Source organism: Hemibagrus wyckioides, linkage group LG04 (assembly GCF_019097595.1).
Source record: "Hemibagrus wyckioides isolate EC202008001 linkage group LG04, SWU_Hwy_1.0, whole genome shotgun sequence".
Taxonomy (NCBI): domain Eukaryota; kingdom Metazoa; phylum Chordata; class Actinopteri; order Siluriformes; family Bagridae; genus Hemibagrus; species Hemibagrus wyckioides.
The window spans coordinates 11,150,642-11,170,517 of record NC_080713.1 but is presented as its reverse complement, the minus strand read 5'-3'; the positions used below and the strand labels follow the sequence as shown (position 1 = coordinate 11,170,517).

The 19,876-nt window shown below is 38.0% G+C and overlaps 1 protein-coding gene across 4 annotated transcripts in view; it reads left to right on the top strand.

Moving 5' to 3' along the window:
• si:ch211-220f16.2 (golgin subfamily B member 1) overlaps positions 1–19,876 on the top strand; it is a 55,473-nt gene that overhangs the window by 10,193 nt on the left and 25,404 nt on the right. For 3 of the 4 annotated variants that reach the window (XM_058387838.1, XM_058387835.1, XM_058387836.1), the window contains exons 4-16: positions 1,849–1,977; positions 2,880–3,008; positions 3,088–3,255; positions 3,421–3,588; positions 4,530–4,652; positions 5,748–5,861; positions 6,040–6,298; positions 7,940–8,055; positions 8,367–8,484; positions 10,690–10,781; positions 11,353–11,512; positions 16,498–16,604; positions 17,879–18,002. In XM_058387838.1, the coding sequence (XP_058243821.1) occupies positions 1,849–1,977; positions 2,880–3,008; positions 3,088–3,255; positions 3,421–3,588; positions 4,530–4,652; positions 5,748–5,861; positions 6,040–6,298; positions 7,940–8,055; positions 8,367–8,484; positions 10,690–10,781; positions 11,353–11,512; positions 16,498–16,604; positions 17,879–18,002 (1,807 nt within the window). The remainder of the gene's footprint in view (positions 1–1,848; positions 1,978–2,879; positions 3,009–3,087; positions 3,256–3,420; positions 3,589–4,529; positions 4,653–5,747; positions 5,862–6,039; positions 6,299–7,939; positions 8,056–8,366; positions 8,485–10,689; positions 10,782–11,352; positions 11,513–16,497; positions 16,605–17,878; positions 18,003–19,876) is intronic. The other variant, XM_058387837.1, reaches the window with a different exon arrangement.

The following is a 19,876-nucleotide window of genomic DNA, read 5'->3' as shown; positions in this document are numbered from 1 at the left end:
GTGCCATCTTGTTATTAAAATAACATAGTGTAAATGTTATATTATTGGAAATTAGTTATGTCATATATTAATTGGAAAGTAATTAACAACAGGGCAGCATGATGCCTTTGCAATACTGAGGTTGATTGTTTTCATACAACAACACAAAGCAAAGGCTTGTATTTAAGGGACGTGGTTAAGACATTGGCCCTCTGAACGGAAGGTTGTGGGTTCGACTCCCATGACCTCCAAACCGTCACTGCTAGGCACTTAAGTCCACCCTTAATCCTTTAACTGCTCATTTGTATAAATGAGAGAAATGGCGTAAACATCAATGCATTTTGTTCTTCTTATAGCACAGCCATTAAGTATTTTTACTACAAATACTTCCATGTTTTTCCTGTTTAAGCTACATTCATGCATACTGTGATTTTTATCCCTGTAAGTCACCAATCGCTGTACTGTGATGTCGCCGGGTTGCCATAGTAACGTTGTTTATTATCATTTGATGGCTCTGATAGCATTCCACTTGATGATAAAAAAAAATTCTAGCTGCTCAAAGGAAACATTCTGGTTTTGGCTTTTGTGTATAAAATTCACATACTCCCATTGGTAGTGGCTGGAAGAAGTCACTACTTATTATCGCATCATAATTCAGGAAAATCGTAAAGGAACTGATGGGAATGTAATACTGGATGTATAAATTACGTACTATGTAGTTTACTGTTCCAGAGCCAGTTTGTAGTAAGCATCAAGCTTCCACTCCACATGGTATGATATGATCTCAATATGGATTCGTAAGGCAACATTTCATTAGTTGACATCATTGAATCTGCTCTGATATGATTCGATTTTGTAACCTCTGGTTTGATATTTGAGGGTTTTTTTTTTTACCCAGAAACTAGAGTAGGTCTGCTATGAATGCCTGAGTCATGATTATGTAGAAAAGGAAGTTGTTAAGGACCAGAGTTAACAGGACATCCCCTTGTTGGAATATTAACATGTTATATTAAAAAAAAAAAAATGAAATAAATTTTTACACACACATTGTCTGTCATTTATTTGCTAACAATCCATTCATGGTAAAAAAAAAAAAAAAATTATAATGAATAATTATTGATTTATAATATTCATCTTAATTTATTTCATTTTCTGTTGTTGCCTTTTAAAGCCTTTGATCATTATACAAACGTTGGGTAGTATTTTATATCAGTGCACCTTATTACAAACAAGATTCACTGTTTAATGCGAAGCTAGCCAGAATCATACTAAATCTGTGTACTATGTGTGCTGTTTTCCCTGTAGCATACAATGTGTGTGTCATTTTGCGATTTAATGTGATGTCATGTCTTTGTCAGTCTTCACATTATTCCACACAACCTTCCCGTTTTGCCCGGAAAGTCAGTCATCATTCTAGTGGAATGCAGAGCAAAGTACAAGCTAAACAAAGCAATAATAGAGCATTATGTTTATCTGCAGACTTCTCAGCAGTCTGGTTAATCTTTCAGTGCTGTGAGAGAATAACCAGAGTGAATTGCACACATACCACAGTGTAGCAGAGATGTGCATCTTGGTTGTTCATCCAGCCTTAGCCTGAGAAAATGTGAGAAAAGTATGAGTTTGACTCCAAAGACCTTCCCCTCATTCTATCATCCTTTTAGAATATTAAGCTTCAGTTTATATTACACACAACTCAGCTCTGTAAAAGGAAAGCTGTTTCAGAACATAGGAATGACTTCTGGGTATACGAAGAAGACATTTCACACATGGAACAGTCCATGAGGTGGCCAAAGACATGAGGACACTAGTGTAAGATTTCTTAACATCTAAACACTTAAATGAAATTCTCCTGCTTAATACATTCAACAGGCAGAAAAGGAGGCGTGCGAAGCGAAGCTGTCTAAGATGCGGCTCCAGAACAAAGCAAAGGTCACGTCTCTAAACTCACAGCTGGAGGAGCTGAGGAAACGGCAGGGGGAGCCACCACAACTCAAAAGGGTAACGGTGCTAATTAACACTTCTTGCCACATTTTATTTCCCACTAAAATGTTGTGACAGAGCTGAGCTTATTCCTGTAAATAGAGCTTTTATTGGCTATATAATGCCTTAGTGGTATCTCTGGAGTCATCGGAGAGTTTCTCATCACAGACAAATCAATAAGGATCTGGTGCGGCTCTATAGTGCATACCTTGGCTCTGTCCTACACCATAAATAGTGGGAGTAGTGTGTTCACACTGAAACTTCCAAGAAGAATTGAACTTAGCCAGATGATGATTGATTGAAATGAGAAAACATGTTGGACGCTTCATGCACTCAACACTCACTGCTTTGCCTGACTAGTGAAAGAGGGGCGGGGCTACCAGGCACTGACACTGGATGAGAGAACATTTTCAAGATGGCTGACAACACTCTTGTGGCAGATAGCTTTTAAAATTTATTTTACAACATTTTAAATATATTCACTGCATCACTTTACACGCATCTGATGCCATTTGCCATCGACTGAGAAGTAGCTTATACTTCCATAGTGCATAGTGTGTAGTACATCATGTGGGACACAGATCAATATCTCACTTATTCCTCACTTTATTGTCTGTGTACCCATTTTCATTTCTGTACGAAGTGAGCCAGGCAATAATAGTTTTATCCTGCATTCATACTGACCTAATGCTGACCTAATCACTGTGGAAGTGAAGTCATCCACTGGAAAGATGCTCTATGAGATTGTTTGCTGGAAGAATGCAAAGTCATGTGCAGTCATTTACACAGCTCAAAAGAAGTTTTAATATATAATATAAAATATTTGTTGTTATTATTTATTTGCTGATCTCATTACTGTCAGTAAGGCCATGCTCATATTTGCTGAAACACTGATGGTTTTTGATAACCGATGTGTGTAGAGTGGAAGTGGAGAATCAGGGGAATCGGAGCACACCGGAGCCAGCAGAGGAAAAATTTTGTTGCTTAAAAAGAAAGTGGAAGACCTCGAGCAGCAACTTGCACAAAGAAATCAGGAACTGAACCTGAAGGTACAGTAGCTTTTTTCCCTTTAATTTAGAGGGGGAAAAATGATGGTACATTTTGCCTTATGTTGCTCCTGTGCATTAGACAAAGGAGCTGGAAGGCCAGAGAGAGCGCGGTGCCGAGATGGACGCCATGTTGGTGGAAAAAGACAAACGCCTGGCTGAGAAAGAAGACTATATCATTCACTTACAAATGGGCTTAGGTGGAGAGAAATCAGATAAAACAGTGGAGCAAATAGCACCGGTCAACAAGGTGAGGAAAAACTCCCTTTTATTTCATCACATCAGAAATAAACATTAAATATCTTGCAGGATTTAATATGTCAATTCACTATTCACTTCAGCTGAAGATGTTGTAATGTGAATGTATTGTAACAATTTGAAACTAATATTATTATTATCGTTTGAATAATTTTAGGAAGCAGCACTGCAGGAGCTGGAGATGCTGGTGCAAAACCTGACGAAAAAAGTTGGAGATGGAGAAGAGAAGTACAGCCTCCTAAAGGAGCAGAACGACAGTTTCAGAGAGCTGCTGGTCACGGAGAGAGCTCAGTTTGAGGAGAAGGAGAACATGTACAAACAAAACGTGAGCTGCACTTTTCCGTCTGTGGTTGAATTTCATTAAACTGACTACTGAGTGCTCTATTAATCACAGCACTTTACTGTGGGAGAGGAAGAGATGGCAAAGAATCATTCATCCGTTGCTTTACATGTCCATCCATCTATTTATCAGTTCATCCATCCATCTGTTTATCCATGAGGATATTCAACCATTATTAACCATTCATGCAGTCTAGTATTTGCCATCCATCCATCCATCCATCCATCATGCACAAATAATGCCATCTATCTCTTAATCCATTCATTCATCGATCCATCCATCCACCAATATCATCCATCTATCCATCCCATTCATTATGTACCAATAATGTCATTCATCTATTCATCCATCCATCCATCTATTCATCCTTTATTTTCACCATTCCGTTTGATATAAATCATCCAATCTATCAAGATATTTGGTAGCTTAGTGGTTAAGGAGATTAAGGACTACTTAACAGAAGCTTGTGAGTTTACATCCCAGGTCCCTCTTTTGCTCAGTTGTATTAAATGAGATTAAAATGTAAGTCAATCCAGATGTGTGTTTGCCACTATTTTTTTAAGCACTCCTATTTTTGCCTTCCATCCCTTTGTCCATTCATTCACCATATTCATTCAGGCTGTCCTATCTTTGTCATCCATCAATTACCCTATCCATCCATACTTTCATTCAAGCAAACCTGTCTTTGCCATCAAGCCATTAAGCACCGTTCATTCATTTAATCTAATCTAATCCAATCCAATAAATAGTGCATGATGGATGGCTGGATGGATGGATGAATGGACAGATAGAAAAATTATCCATTCATCCATCCATCATGCACTATTTATTTAGTTAATAACCTGATCTGTTTATTCACGACAAATTCAGCAATAGCATAAACATAGGAAACTTTGTGTTTTTTTTGGGTTTTTTTATAATTACAGATCCAGACATTTAAGGACATCATTTTACAAAAGGACAACAGGTTAACGGAGATGAGCCAACTGCATGAGCAAGAGCTTTTTAAACTTGCAGCAAAGTCAGACGCTAGTGCGGATCTTGAGCAGGTAAGACAAGGATGCTTGGAGAATACCTCCCTTTGATATACAGATTCTTTTCATTATTATGGATTTTTTTTAGATATTTAACGTTATAAGGTACATCAGTACTGAACTGATTACGGTGTTATATTTTGATTTTATAAAAATAAGGCATGGGATTTTTTATTCCAAGTGATGTTTTTTAGCATGTATTGTGTCTAGGTTTTAATAAATACATGAGCTCTAGAAATGCATTCAAACCACATCAGCAAGTCTACATGACCTACTAAAGAACTGGTGTGATTTGAGGCCCATGGTTACAGAGACTAAAGCGTAAAACTAAAAAGTAGTGACTTTTTTTCATTCGATTAAAGGTCAGATTTGTAAGAAATGAATGCTTATTTACCATAAGGCATAACATTATGACCACCTGTCTAATATTGTGGTGGTCCCCTTTTGCCACCAAAACAGCCCTGACCCATCATGCACTGTGTATTCTGACATCTTTCTGTCAGAACCAGCATTAACTTCTTCACCAATTTGAGTAACAGTAGCTCGTCTGTTGGATCGGATCACAGGGGTCAGCCTTTGCTCCCCACGTGCATCAATGAGCCTTGGCCGCCCATGACCCTGTCACCGGTTCACCACTGTTCCTTCCTTGGGCCACTTTTGACAGATACTGACCACTGCAGACCGGGAACACCCCACAGAGCCGCAGTTCTGGAGATGCTCTGATCCAGTCGTCTAGCCATCACAATTTGGCCCTTCATCAAACTCGCTCAAATCCTTACGCTTGCCCATTTTTCCTGCTTCTAACACATCAACTTTGAGGACAATATGTTCACTTGCTGCCCAATATATCCCACCCACTAACAGGTGCCATGATGAGGAGATCATCAGTGTTATTCACTTCACCTGCCTGTGGTCATAATGTTATGCCTGATCAGTGTAGATACACAATGTTTTAAAAATTAATTTATCATAATAAAGTGTTTTTTCGGGTTGCTAAAATAGAACATTGGTGATATCCAGGTCACTGCAGCCTGCGACAGATTTCAGTGCACTGAGGGTGCATGTGTGTGTTGGTTTTAATCCTGCTTCTCTTCCATATCATCCATACAGCTTTTGAAGGCTCTTAAACAGAAACTGCACGAAAAGGAAGAGGTCCTTCTAGGAAAAACTCAGGTGATCGATGTCCTTCAAGGAGAAGTGGATGGAAGAGATCGGCAAATCCAGGTGAGGGAAAAAATAAATGATCAATTCAATCACATTTCCATTCAAATGTTAATATAATTTAAGAAAAATGGCTTCTTCACTAAAGCAGGCATCTGAAGATAGGGTGAATTTTTCTCTACACTTAGTCCAAAGTCTCCCCAAGCAAATTCGTCTGTCTGACTGTTTTCTTTGTATCCAGGACTTGAACGAGCGCTTGAGACGCTTACAGAGTGAGAAAGAAAACCTCCAATCTAAAATGGACGCCGAGAAACACATCATGCGCACTCAGGTTCGAGACCTCATGCAGAAACATCAAGAGGAGCTGAAGAGAGTGACAGAGAAATATGAGCATGAGATGTCGGAGAAGCAGATGATGTCGATGTCCTCCACTTCAGTCACTACGTCTCTAGACTTGCCTGTTGACCCATCAATAAACCAGAGACTCTCAGATCTTGAAGGTATTTATTTATTTAGTTATTTTTAATTAGTAGGATGTTGTTGTTATTAGCATGTATTATACAGGTCATTTCCTGCCCCAGCCCAAACCACACAGCCTATTAGCTGTCATATGGATACTCTCGACCGCTCCCTTTCAACCACTTTGTTGAGCTTTTCAGTATCTCAAACAAACCTGTTCATGCAGTTTGCTGGCTCTGTTATTTATACAAAATATGAAGAATGTCACTTAACTAGTAGCACGTGTATCTTTTTCCCACTCTGCTTCGGATCTGAGTAGTACATTTTCCCATGTTTGATGATGTAAAAATTTTCAGGTGATAAATTCCAGTTTGATTTATATCTTTATTAATTCTTAAATTACGGGTTTATTTTGCTATTTCATGCGTACAAATGGGACTGTATGTACTGGAGAGCTATAAATTAGACCTGTAGTACAGCTGACACTAAACTGGTAGCTGTGAGCTTTTCTTACTTGTCCCCTAAATAACTACACCATTGTATTCCAAAGCTGAATAAGATTTCAGGTGTCAGACTCTAAAGCTTTCTTATCCGAGTCAATACATTTGAGACAATACAATAATATCATATCACTGATATTGTGACATCTTTATATTATTTTAAAGATTAAATAATAATAATAATATGTAATTGACCTGAAAAAGCTGAAAGATTAAATAATAATAATAATAATAATTATTATTATTATTATTATTTAATCTTTCAGCTTTTTCAGGTCAATTACATATTATTATTATTATTATTATTATTATAATAATAATAATAATAATAATAATAATAATATGTAATTGACCTGAAAAAGCTGATCAAATTTTGAACATATTTGAAAAATCGTAAAATGTTTTTAAAACGTCTTTTTTTAAAAAAAAATATTTTTTATTTGCTTATAAAAAAATATTTATTTATTTGCTTATATTTATCATCCCCTCTGGGTTTTTAATGGAGATTCCATGTTTTCTTTGTGGTCATTTTTTGTGTTTTTGCTGGAGCAAAAACCCCCCCCAACCCAACTTTGCAGTGTAACTTGGAGAGAGATTTTTTTTAACCGAAAAACTACTTGACCTGATTTAATGTTTATTTTTGTGATCGCAAACTCATAAAACCCTGGAGGGACACACCTCTTAGTAATAAAGAAATTTCACACTTCTAAATGTAACTCCGGTGAGCAAACCTACCTACTATACTGTGTTGCATATCAGCTATTTTATGAATACCTTTGAGAATCATGATACAATATTTTTATATATTTTTTTTTAAATATTTATCTATCATTTCTATTTTTATTTTTTATTTTGTCCACCTCTAGCTGAAAGATTTCCTTTTCCTTTTTTTCCCCCGGCTCCTGTTTAAAACAAGATGATGTTCCTAAGCATTGTCTGTTTAAGAAAACACACATTTGGTCAAACCATGCTGCTCAAGACAATCAAAACCGGTTCATCTTGAACAGGACAGTTATAAGGATGTTAATCAACGGCTAAAATATCAAATTGAACACATTAGACAAACTTTTTTTTCTTTTTCTTATAATAATAGTAACCACTTAAAATAAATAAATAATGCCTTTCATGTTTCATAATTGCATAATTGTCCTGCATTTTTGTATGTTCTTATTTTTTTATAAGCCCAAGTCAAGCTCAAAGCAGAAGAGGCCAGCAAGTCAGAGGCAAAGTTCTTGAAGATGAAAGCCTGGTCCAAATCCCGCATCCGGCAGCTAGAAGATGAGCTGAAGAAAGCGCAGGTTAGCTGTCTGGATCTGACGTGTATCACTGTAAAAGAATATATAAAAAAAAAAAAGAGTTGTAATTCAGATAAAGGGTGTGATGATTGGTTTGTTAAGTCCTGGTTTTGTGACCAAGAATGTAAGAAAAGCTTGAAGTGATTTAGAAATAAACAGAGTAAATATAAATATGAAGTGTATATACATTTAATAAATGTGTATTGCATGCAAATTTAAATGCATGATGTTTTTGTAATGTGATATTAGTTGTGTAAAGGTGCTATAGTAAATACTGACTCTCTTCTTTTTGTTCTGTGTGTTTGATCTGCCAGTGTGAAAACGCCGCCCCTGACGTAGCTGCACTTCGTGCCCGTGTCAGCGAGCTGGAAGAGGAGAGAGAAGAGCTGCTGTGTAAACTCGAGCAATACGATGAGCTCAAGGCCAAAAACGGTACGAAGCAAAAAGAAATAAAACAGCATATTGTATTATAAAACACCTCAACAAAACATCTGCCACTTCTAATTATTCATATCATTATTGCAAAAAAAAAGGCTATATTAGTCTTGTGTGTGAGAGTGAGACTGAGATGCAGAACACACAAAATGTTTATTTGTGTTTGAGTCACGTGCAATATGCCTTATTGTTTAAAAACTTTGTTCATTATGTTGCCCTAGCCAGAGGTGGACAGTAAAGAAGTACATTTACTTGAGTACTGTACTTAAGTACACTTTTTGAGTATCTGTACTTTACTTTTGTGTTATTTTTTCTGGATACTTGTTACTTTAACTTCACTCCATTTGAAAGACAAATATTCTACTTTTTACTCCACTACATTTCTGTCCAGGTCATCGAGTAGAAAGTAGTTACGCTATTCAGAGGATGATTTTTTTCACTCTTGTAGCATCACCTGTCATAAAGTCCAGTGGTTTACCGTAATTTTTTGAACTCGATTGATCAATTGCTGGCAAAACGGACGAAGATACGCTTTGTATATTATACACCACCAACACATTGGTAATGATGTTAGTTAACGCAAAAACATATTCTGCGTCCAAATTCTCATACTATGAAATTGTAAAAAATAGTCCTAAATAGTATTCAAAATTAGAATTAGTATGCCCTAAATCGTAGTATACTGAAAAGAGTATTCCAAAAATTCCTGGATGGTCCACTACTTCCAGTAGAAATTCCAAGTGCAGAACGACGCACACTCTAATGGATAATATTGCCCACAACGCATTGCACACAGGAGGGAGGAGCCTTGAGAATGGTGTAAATGAATATTAAAACAATGTAAATGAAATGTGGAAATATATATAACTCTTTGTTAAAGCAGTGTTGCTGTAGACTGAGAGACCATTTAAAAGCTCAGGAAACCTTTGCAGGTGTTTTGAGGTAATTAGCTGATTAGGGTGCGACACCATGACTTTCCAATATTGAACTTTTTCACAATATTCTAATTTTCTGAGACACAGAATTTTGGGCTTTCCTTATCTGTAAGCCATAATCATCACAATTTCAAGAAGTAAAGGCTTGAAATATTTCACTCTATGTGTAATGAATCTATATAATATATGGGTTTCACTTTCTGAACTGAGTGACAAAAAATATTGACCTTTTTCATGATATTCTAATTTTTTGAGATGTACCTGTACTTTTTTGTTGGGGGTGGTAGGAGTGTTAAACAAAAATGAAAATGATTATACCCGTCTTTTTTGTCAATTCAGTTGTTTAATTTCTATAGGTTTTGTAACATTCTAAAAGCTTTTAATTCAACAGATACTACAAACTGGTCAGTATATTCACAAGGTTGCTACAAAAGGTACTCTGAGTATTGCGTACAACAGTGCAACAAAAAACAATGCGTTGACATTTACTTTTTACTTTCGATACTTAAGTACTTTTAAAAACTAGTACTTCTGTACTTTTACTTAAGTAAAAACCTGTCTTTACAACTTTTACTTGTAATGGAGTAATGTTTGACCAGTAGTATCTGTACTTTTACTCAAGTAAGGAAGTTGTGTACTTTGTCCACCTCTGGCCCTAGCGTTACAGTTTAGTATAATACCGATCAAGCAAAACATTATGATCACCTGCCTAATATAGTGTTGGTCCTCCTGCCAAAACAGCCCTGACCTGTCGAGGCATAGACTCCACTAGATCCCTGAGGGTGTGCTGTGATGTCTGGCACCAAGATGTTAGCAGCACATCCTTCAAGTCCTGTGAGTTGCGAGAGGCCCCACCTCACAACTTAGAGGACATAAGGGAAACTTTTGATAGATACTGAACACTGCAGACCAGGAACACCCCACAAATGATGCTCTGATCCAGTTGTCTAGCCATCACAATTTGGCCCTTATCCAACTCGCTCAAATCCTTACACTTGCCCATATTTCCTGCATCAACTTTGAGGACAAAATGTTGACTTGCTGCCTAATATGTCCCACCCATTAACAGGTGCCATGATGAGGAGATAATGTTGCCTGATCAGTGTAATGCTTATATACTCTTTTGAAGTCTCTAAATTTCATGTATTTTAAATGTTAGAAGTTGAGTACATGGTTATGTGATTTGCATGAATTTATCATAAATAAATACACAATGAATATATGTGTATAGTTATATGCATGTAAAGTGGTTATGTTCTGTTTGTAGATGTTTTAGAGGCCAAGCTGGTGGTGTATGAGGAGCAGCAGAGAAAAATGCAGGCCGATCTGGAGCAGGTCACCAAGAGAGCTGCCTCCCAGGTCAGATATTTTATTTTGACATTGTACAGCATGTACGCTTGTGAGCAGTTATATATTAAGGTGCAGATGTTAACCTTCAACAGACCATGTCAACTAACAGAACAGAATTCAGCTTTTAACAACAAACACTGGAGGTGTCCTACTATCCGATGACGGATTGCTAAATGATATAGCTATGTTTAAGTGTCTACAATCACTAGGCATCCCTACTACTGGTCACCATAGCAGTAATGATTCTCAGTGGGTGGCGCAGCTAGCTTTCCACTTGACCACAAATCAGTTTTCTGGAATGAAACATTCAGGAGGGAGATTTGGCATTTGTACATAAAATTCAGCAGTGTATATATGCATCATATCAAATATGAGATGAAGGATAAGCAGTGTGTGATCTTTGCCAGCTGTCTTCACTCCCATCGAAAGTCGCTGCACCAAGTCGCTCCATGTTTGGATAACGTTTTTCACGTCGCTGAACACACCCACATCTAGTCGCCAACGGTTGCTGTCACTCATTTTGTGAATCTGATCATAAGGATTAGCTAAGGAAACTGCTGACTGCTAATCTCTTCTGCAGGCGAGTGAATCTGGGAGCATGGACGATGCTCAGAGTCAGGTGATGGAGTGGCAGGATATGATGACGATGGTAGCTGAAGCTGAAGCAGCAAGAAATCAGATCCGAGAAGAGAAAAACGTGCTGGAAATCCGAATGAGCCACATCGAGGAGGAACGAGAGGGTGAGAAAAAGGAGAGGGGATAATAATAATAATAATAATAATAATAATAATAATAATAATAATAATAATAATAATAATAATAATGGTTTCTGCCTGAGATGCTCTACTTGTTCTCTGTTACTTTATGCTCTTTTTTTTTGTACTTCCTAGTATTTGCTTTAATCTTCCTATTTTTTTTAACTGAATTACATGACCTTCATTTATTTGGCAGATATTTTTATCCATGAGGGAGGATACAATCTAAGCATTATCATTAAATATTCAAACCATCAAGAGGTCTTATACATTGTGAACATCTTTTTTTTTTTTTCACCCCCTCCATTTTAAAGCATGGTCCCTTATTTATGTTTTCATTTTCTCTCCACCGTCAACGAGCCAAGCATTGGCCCTGTGCCTCGTCATGCCTCGCGCCCTTCATCTCCCCCGTCCCTCTCTCCCTCCCTCTTTGTGATTGGTTCAGCCAAAGAGAAACAGTTTCCCGTCAGTTTTGTGCATGCAGGTTTCACTCAGCATCTGTCTTGCTGCTGTACTGCTTCCTGTTTCCCATCATCCTTTTTTTACACATCAGTTGTGGAAACAGGAGCAGTACAGTCGAGGCCGATGTCTGACATCATCATTTCCTTTATTTCATCTTCCTTTTTTCCCCAAAACATGTTTTAATTTGTGTTTATTTTCTGGATCTGATGACCTCTTGTTGACCAGGCCCAGCTCCACTCTCACCTGCTGTTTAACACCCTAGATGCACTATATGCTTTTTTGGTGATGGTGTTCTAATTGTTTCTGAATAGGCATGTGCAGATATACAGTATAGTCACAGTGAAAGCCAATGGCTTCTTTAAGAAGGAACCTACACTGCTGTTATCTCCCACTGAAAAAAATTTACTTAATTATAACGCATACATCGGTTACATGTGATAGAACTGAGTATCATTCACACAATTCATTATTATGCATTCAATTTGAGCGTGTGTTTTCAAAGCCCTGAATTTCACTATGTAACTCGTTTACATTACTACAACGTAAATTAATCACCCTCACTCTACATCTTTCAATCTGGCCTCCTGCTGGTCCAGATCCTGCGCTGTCATTGCCTCAGCCCGGGTTCGATTCCCCAGCAAGGAGCTAACCCAGACACTGAAGAGTTAAAATGGGAGGGTCTTTTTGAAACATGCAGACCGAATGATCCATTCAGTATAAGTAACGAAGCCACGTTTTGGTGAGAAACATCATATTTTTTCCTGAAATCTGACTGACCGCATATTTTTTTTCAGTACAGTGAACCCTTAATGCTCTCATTATCAGCACATGCCTATTTATAACAAAAACATGTATAATATATAAAAATATCAAAATTGAATGGGTTATGGCAAACTTGCCAAGTCTCATATTTTATTTTTTGCTTATTCTATTGATTAAGCTAAATTCCCTGTTCACATCTTTGCACATTATTGGTTTGCCCCTTTTTTTTGGTACCATGAATCATCTAAAAAAAATTTTTCATTTCAATGGATTGAGATTGTTTGTGCTGGAGCCTGGAGTTGTGAAATACACATTATTAACACACACACTCGGTTCCTTTTATTTTTAACCACCTCTTCCATGTACTAATTCTAACATCGCCATCTTTTAATACTGTATTCAGTTCTGTTCCCCTGATTTTAACTCTCACTCTGATCTGACCCACAACAAAGCAACCGGTGATATTCTGTGGTCAAATTCCAACCCTAATCTCACTAATGATGCTGTCTTCTTTTCAGAGAACTGCTCTGTGAAATCTTGATTTAAGAGACGCTCCAAAAGTCTGAATTTGAGGAGGAGAAAAAAAACTGTGATAGATTCCAGTTTTCTGAAATGTGTTGATCTGGTTATGATGATGCATTGCTGAAAAACAAGAGTCATCTGAATATATGCTTCAGACTTTTGGACATTATGACATTCTCTACTGCATGTTTCTTAATCTTTCATGCATCTGTAAACTCGCTTGACAATTTTATTGGGAAGTCTAGCCTTATATCTACACTCAGTGGCTATGATTTCAGTAATAAATGCACTTTGAAGGTACTGACTATTGACAAATTTCTACTGGACAGCACTGCAGCATTACATAGCTAATCCAGACTCATTAGAATGTATATCCTGGTTGAGTGTCTATGACATTTTGCCCATCAACTATCACCTATCTCTTGCCTGTGACAGCAGGAGGGGCCAGAGGGGCTAACAGGTGGTAGTGACTAAGAGCACATAGTAAAATATTGCATTAGGTTGGCAAGTTGTTGTGTCTCCTACACATATAACTTTTGAGCCTGAGACATTAGTTGTCATGGTGGCAATCAATCCAAACAAAGTCAATATGCCAGTACTTTAATTTTAGCATAGAACAGAGGAAATATTTGGAAGTAGATCTGGGGTGTGTCTCATTCAGCTCCCTGGGTATATTGTGTACACAGGTTTTGGCACTGGTTGGGATGCTAGACTCAAACAAGCCATAACTGGAACTTTAAAATCACTAACTAGTAATCATTTGAGAGCTACATGAGCAATAACAAGCTACTGACGCTTGTAAGTGAAGTTGGCTGAGAGTAAGGGAACAAAGTGAGCCCCCTGGGTTTTGTCATGCATTGTGGGATTTGTTTGTTTCAGTGCACTGGAAGGATTTTGTGATTGTGACAGTCCTTAAAATGGCTGACTCCCTGATTAGTGCCCTGACTAGTAAACTATGGAGCTGATTAAAGATGCACCCTTTTGGTCAGATGAAAACACAGATTCATGCCAAATTTGGCAAATGCTCATAACACTACTATTGAAGATCGTTCTGAAGATTATTGTGTGCTAGAAAAGAGATGAAACAATTGTGTATGTTCCACTCTTTCCAACTCCACTCATATCTCCTGTCTCAAGTGATGAGTCAAGAGACCGGAGGCTTTGGTCTGGCATTTATACTAAGAGCCTGGAAAAGATTAAGCCTGGAGCCATCTAGCTTATGTAGTGGAGGGAGAAAGGAGGTGGCATAGATCAGACAGAAGGCAGAGTCAGAATGTATCAATACCTTTTGGCAAGATGCAAGAAATAGGAAATGTGTTACATTTAAGATAGAGAGTCTGAGAAAAATATAAAGTTTACCTAGAATTAAAGGGAATTAATGAAACCTGAACAAGAAGAGCGACCACATTAAGCATGGATATAGGACAGCTTTCTTGGCAGTGGAACGGCAAAAATGCATCACCACTGCACTGGCTAGATTAGGGGTGTTCAGTCTTATCCACAATGGGCAGGCATTGGTCCAGTTTTTCATTCCAGTCAAGCAGAAACCAAACCCTATGAAACAGGTGGAATCAGGTATGACTCCTGCTTGATTGGAATAAAAAATATTTTAAACAATGGCTCTTTGCGGAATAGAGATCCCTGAAACGGTAGTGAGAGCTGATCTGGTGGTAGTGTTTGTGTACTGCTAGGTAAATCCAGACTGCAACATATGAGTCACAGTCAGTAAGTATGAACCTGCAGAATGTCCAGATAAAATAGCCAACGAGTGTCACGAGCTTCCTAATAAACTGTCAACTGACCCCTTGCCTCTTTTTGGGTTTTCTCTATCACAATGTCCGATTTCTATAATCCTGTTCTATTTTTTCCCCCTCCACATCACTTCCTTTCATTAATCTTTTCAATCTACATTTTTAGCCAAACTTCACTGTTGCCACAAAACAGATGGGGATATGTTTTGTGCTGATTATTCAAATTACTATTCGATCAGATGTCAACGTAAAGCACGCTTTCCAAAACCCGATAGCTTTGCCCTTTCACAAAGCAGAATCTGGGAGGAATTTTCCCAATGCAATCAAAACCACATTCCCTTAGCCAGTTTGTTGCTTCTGGACAACACACTTCATCCTGCTGCCTCTCTCTCATTCATTCTTATGAAAGAGATTCATGAAGCATGGCTTTCATTTAACTTTTTTTTTTCTTTTAAATGCATTGGCATGTACAGAGAGGTCCATGCAAGTACAAGCGCGGTACTAAGAGTTGTTTATATTTGATCAGTTATCAACAATGTATTTGTTGTGCATTATGCTCTGTGTAATTATCTACATGAATGTCTAGGATCTAGAAGTCCAGGTCATGTTAAACTTTTCACTTGTGCTCTGTAGTGCATCTGTGAGACCTCTTATGGTAGTTTACTGAGTGCAAAAAAAGGGGCTTTTCACCCTGGGTTATTGTTCTAAACCCCAAATTTTTACCCTAGGTGGAGACATGTTTCTTATTCTGTCTCTGAGTCAGTGTTGGCACTCTTTAGAGGAAAGAATAAAAAATTGGGTCACTTGGTATAAAGAGGAAGCAGGAGATTTTTCTTTAAAAAAAAAAAATGTTGTGTGAAATGTCAGATAAAAAATAGCTAGGATTAATTGTTAACCCCAGGTAAAGTTTACAATTTCATGTGTGAAAAGTCCTTTAGTTTCTCTGAGGTACTAGGACATCATCCTAGGAAATCAGTTGTTTGCCACTAGACTTCTAGGTCAAGTATAGAGAATAATAATGTTATATGTGGGTAACTGCAGCACCTCTGTAGGAGCCTGTTGTTATTCCTAACGAATGAAGGATTTCATGCTTTGATTATATCATAAATTCTTAACTAATTCAAAGGGAAATGTCATGTGTTTGTTAAACAGCTCTTGGTCACGCGCTCGCACTATACACGTCCTCTTGTACTGCTTCCTGGTGGTTTATAGCTTTGTGTGATTGCAGGAGCTTCTGTGTGTTCATGCATGTGATATATTTCTAGTTCTTCATTTCAATTCTTTATCTAGTTCCCTTTATAACTCCCCCCCCCCCCATGTCACACAGTTCATCATGCTATCAGTCACCTCCTTTCATTTGTCAGTTGCTTTTTCTTTCATTCCTTCGTGCAAATGCTATTAAACCCTTCATAACTTCCTGTGGCACAAAACTGATTGAGGATGACTGGTTCTTTCCTGGCTGCTCCGATCCAGCACTGGCCAATCGGCAGCGGGAGTTGGAGGAGGAGTTGGCTCAGGCCCGAGGGCTTCGTCCACAAAAGGGCAAGAAGATGGGAAGCTCCGGCCCCCGCAACCTGCAGGTACGAGCTGTTTCTCAATGCTGGTACAGTCTGGTCGGGAGAGATTCAGCTTAAAACTGAGGAATAAACACAGCTGGAGGCAGGTTTTGATAAGAAAATTGGCTGCAGCTGTTTATTAATTCCAGTTCCACTTAATAAATTAAAGCATGCAGATTCAATACATAATTACACAGATCAACCATAACATTAAAACTATCTGCCTAATATTGTGCAAGTTTCCTTTTGCCACCAAAATTGCTCTGACCCCTCACCACAAGACCTCTCAGAGCATGACCTTTTTCAGCAATTTGTGCTACAGTAGCTCTTCTGTGGTATCGGACCGGACTGGCTAATATTCACTCTCCATGTGAATTTGCATATCATGTCTTTCCCAAACCATGTTTAGTAGATACTAACCACTGCATACCAGAAGACTTTTGCAATACTCTGAGCCAGTTGTCTTACCATCACAATTTGGCCCTTGTCAAAGTCTCTCAGATGCTTGCGCATTTATCATGCTTACAACACATCAACTTCAAGAACTGACTGTTCACTTGCTGACACATACACAGATCAGGCGTAACATTATGACCACTGACAGGTGAAGTGAATAACACTGATTATCTCCTCAGCATGGCACCTGTTAGTGGGTGGGATATATTAGGCAGCAAGTCAACATTTTGTCCTCAAAGTTGATGTGTTAGAAGCAGGAAAAACGGGCAAGCGTAAGGATTTGAGCAAGTTTGACAAGGGCCAAATTGTGATGACTAGACAACTGGATCAGAGCATCTCCAAAACTGCAGCTCTTGTGGGGTGTTCCCGGTCTGCAGTGGTCAGTATCTATCAAAAGTATCCTTTAAGTCCTGTAAGTTGCGAAGTGGGGCCCCATCTGCTGCTAACATCTTGGTGCCAGGTACCACAGCACACCTTCAGTGATCTAGAGGCCATGCATTGACAGATCAGGGGTGTTTTGGCAGTAAAAGGGGGACCAACACAATATTAGGCAGGTGGTCATAATGTTATGCCTGATCGGTGTATATATCCCACCTCTTAACAAGGGATAATCAGTGCTATTCTCTACACGTCAGTGGTTTTACTGTTATGGCTGATTGGTGTGAATAATTAACTTAATAATGATGAATGTGTGTTTCACCTTCTGATAGACTTGTGCTATTGTTTTTGAGGATGAAGGCATATAATTAATTGTTATTCATAATTCAATAGAATTATTTATCATTATGTGCTTTACATATTTGATTACATATGTTCAAGTGAGTAACTGTTTGCACTTTCAGGAGGACTTTGAGTTCAACAACAGGTCACCTTTCCCCGATTCCCACAATCCCTCTGGCAGTATCACTCCGATGGAAGGGGAGAACATGGGAGGTTGGTGGCCCGAATTCACTGCCTCAAACACAGGTGTGAAGCACACTAGACAGTTCAGCCTGGCATGCACCCTCCTCATAGGTTAACATCCCCATATACTGTTTATTTATTTATTTTTTGCATAAGACTCTTTACAAGTGCTCATGTTCATAAAGCATTATAATTGCTTGTATTTTTTTTTCCTAGTGCTGAAATGGATATCAGGCTGTTATTTTTTTTTATCAGAAATGAGATGAAGTGGTCTTTTTTTTGTACTCGGGAACTTTAGGGCCTGTATTAGGCATGTGATAAGATTAATCACAGTATCTCCTGCCTTATTATTTTTATGTATCTTGTTGTTTTTTTTTCGACTCAATCCCTTTTGCATAAGAAAGCTACAGCAATGTTAACAAGCTACTTCTGTTAGTAGACAAGTTGGAATGAGATTTTGCCTTTTTTTTAAGCTGAGAAGCATTTTCCAGTAAGGGAAATGAACTAGAAAGCAGATTGAGACACTCTTGATTACTGTAACGTTAACAGAGGGGGAGTTGACTACTGTGCTCACTGTAACCCTGACAGCAAATGAATGCAAATATTCAGTGAATGAGTTTTCTCATATAATGAATTTCAACTCATCATCTAGTGAACACCCTTCTGTGTGGGTGTATTGATGATCAGTAATATCTATTAAGGTTCAGCAAATATGTGAAAATTATAAGCACAGATGTTGTTATGAATATGGGCCTTGTATTATGTCTTACTGTTTTTTGTTCCTCATTTGGCAATGAATTTTTCATACCTCACTCAATCTTATTTAAATGCATTTTCATATTTTAATAAGTTTTTCTAATCCTTCAGTCAATCCAGTGTGATGGTCTGTTATTGTTTGACACATTTTTGTAGTTGTGCTTTATTTTTGTAGATTATTCGGAGCATGTGCGTGCTGGATGAACTGCCTAGTCTCGGTTGTGTAGGCTGTAGTCCATGTTGAATGCCCGTTACAGATTTTATCCTTTTTTTTGTTTTGGTGTAATAATGTTGGTGTGTGTTCCCTTCATCTGTGGTAAGTGTTTGCTTTTCAACCATTTGTGTTTTGAGTAGTAAAGTTGAACGTGTTGAAATTCGAAGCATTTTCTGTGTAGCATGAACGGATTCAAATGTGATTTTATTCATGGTATAATTAAGAGGTTCTGTAAGGGTGGTGCAAAAGAAAGTGTTCACCATATCATTCAGAGAAAGCTGCGTACACATAAATCACAGAACGCTGGCTTTAAGAAAGCACATGAATGTATAAACTTTGTGTTCGTATACACCTGACCATTACACCCATACATAGGTCTCCACCAAAAATTTAGAAACGCAGTTTTGTGGCATGTCTTTGAATTATGCTGTAGATTTTCAGTTTCCACAGACATGAGATACGTCACAAACTACATGCTTATGCAGGATTCTGTGACATTTTGAAGTAATAATATAAAATAGAGTTGTGTTTTTACACTGAGAATTCCAACAAGTGCAGATTAAGAACACGGATGATGCACTTATTTAACCAGAATAATGAAGTTTGAACCCAACACTTATGTAGTGAAAGGGGGTGGGGCTACCAGGCACTGATGCTGGATGAGAAAAGAAAAAAAAAAGATAATGACTTCTTATAATTGTCTTAAATTAGTCTACATTGTGTAAATAATTTTTCAACATTGAAAATATTCACAGCATAACATTACAAGCATTTAGGGCGCTGGTGGCTCAGTGGTAGGTTTCTCACCTACCATGCGGAAGGCCCGGGTTCGATTCCCAGCCAGTGCCCACACCCCAGCCACTGGATGCAGTGCCAGTCCCAAGCCCAGATAAAATGGGAGGGTTGTGTCAGGAAGGTTGTTGTGCTGTTGTTTAGCAAATAAAAAGTGTTTCTTTAATTTGAGATT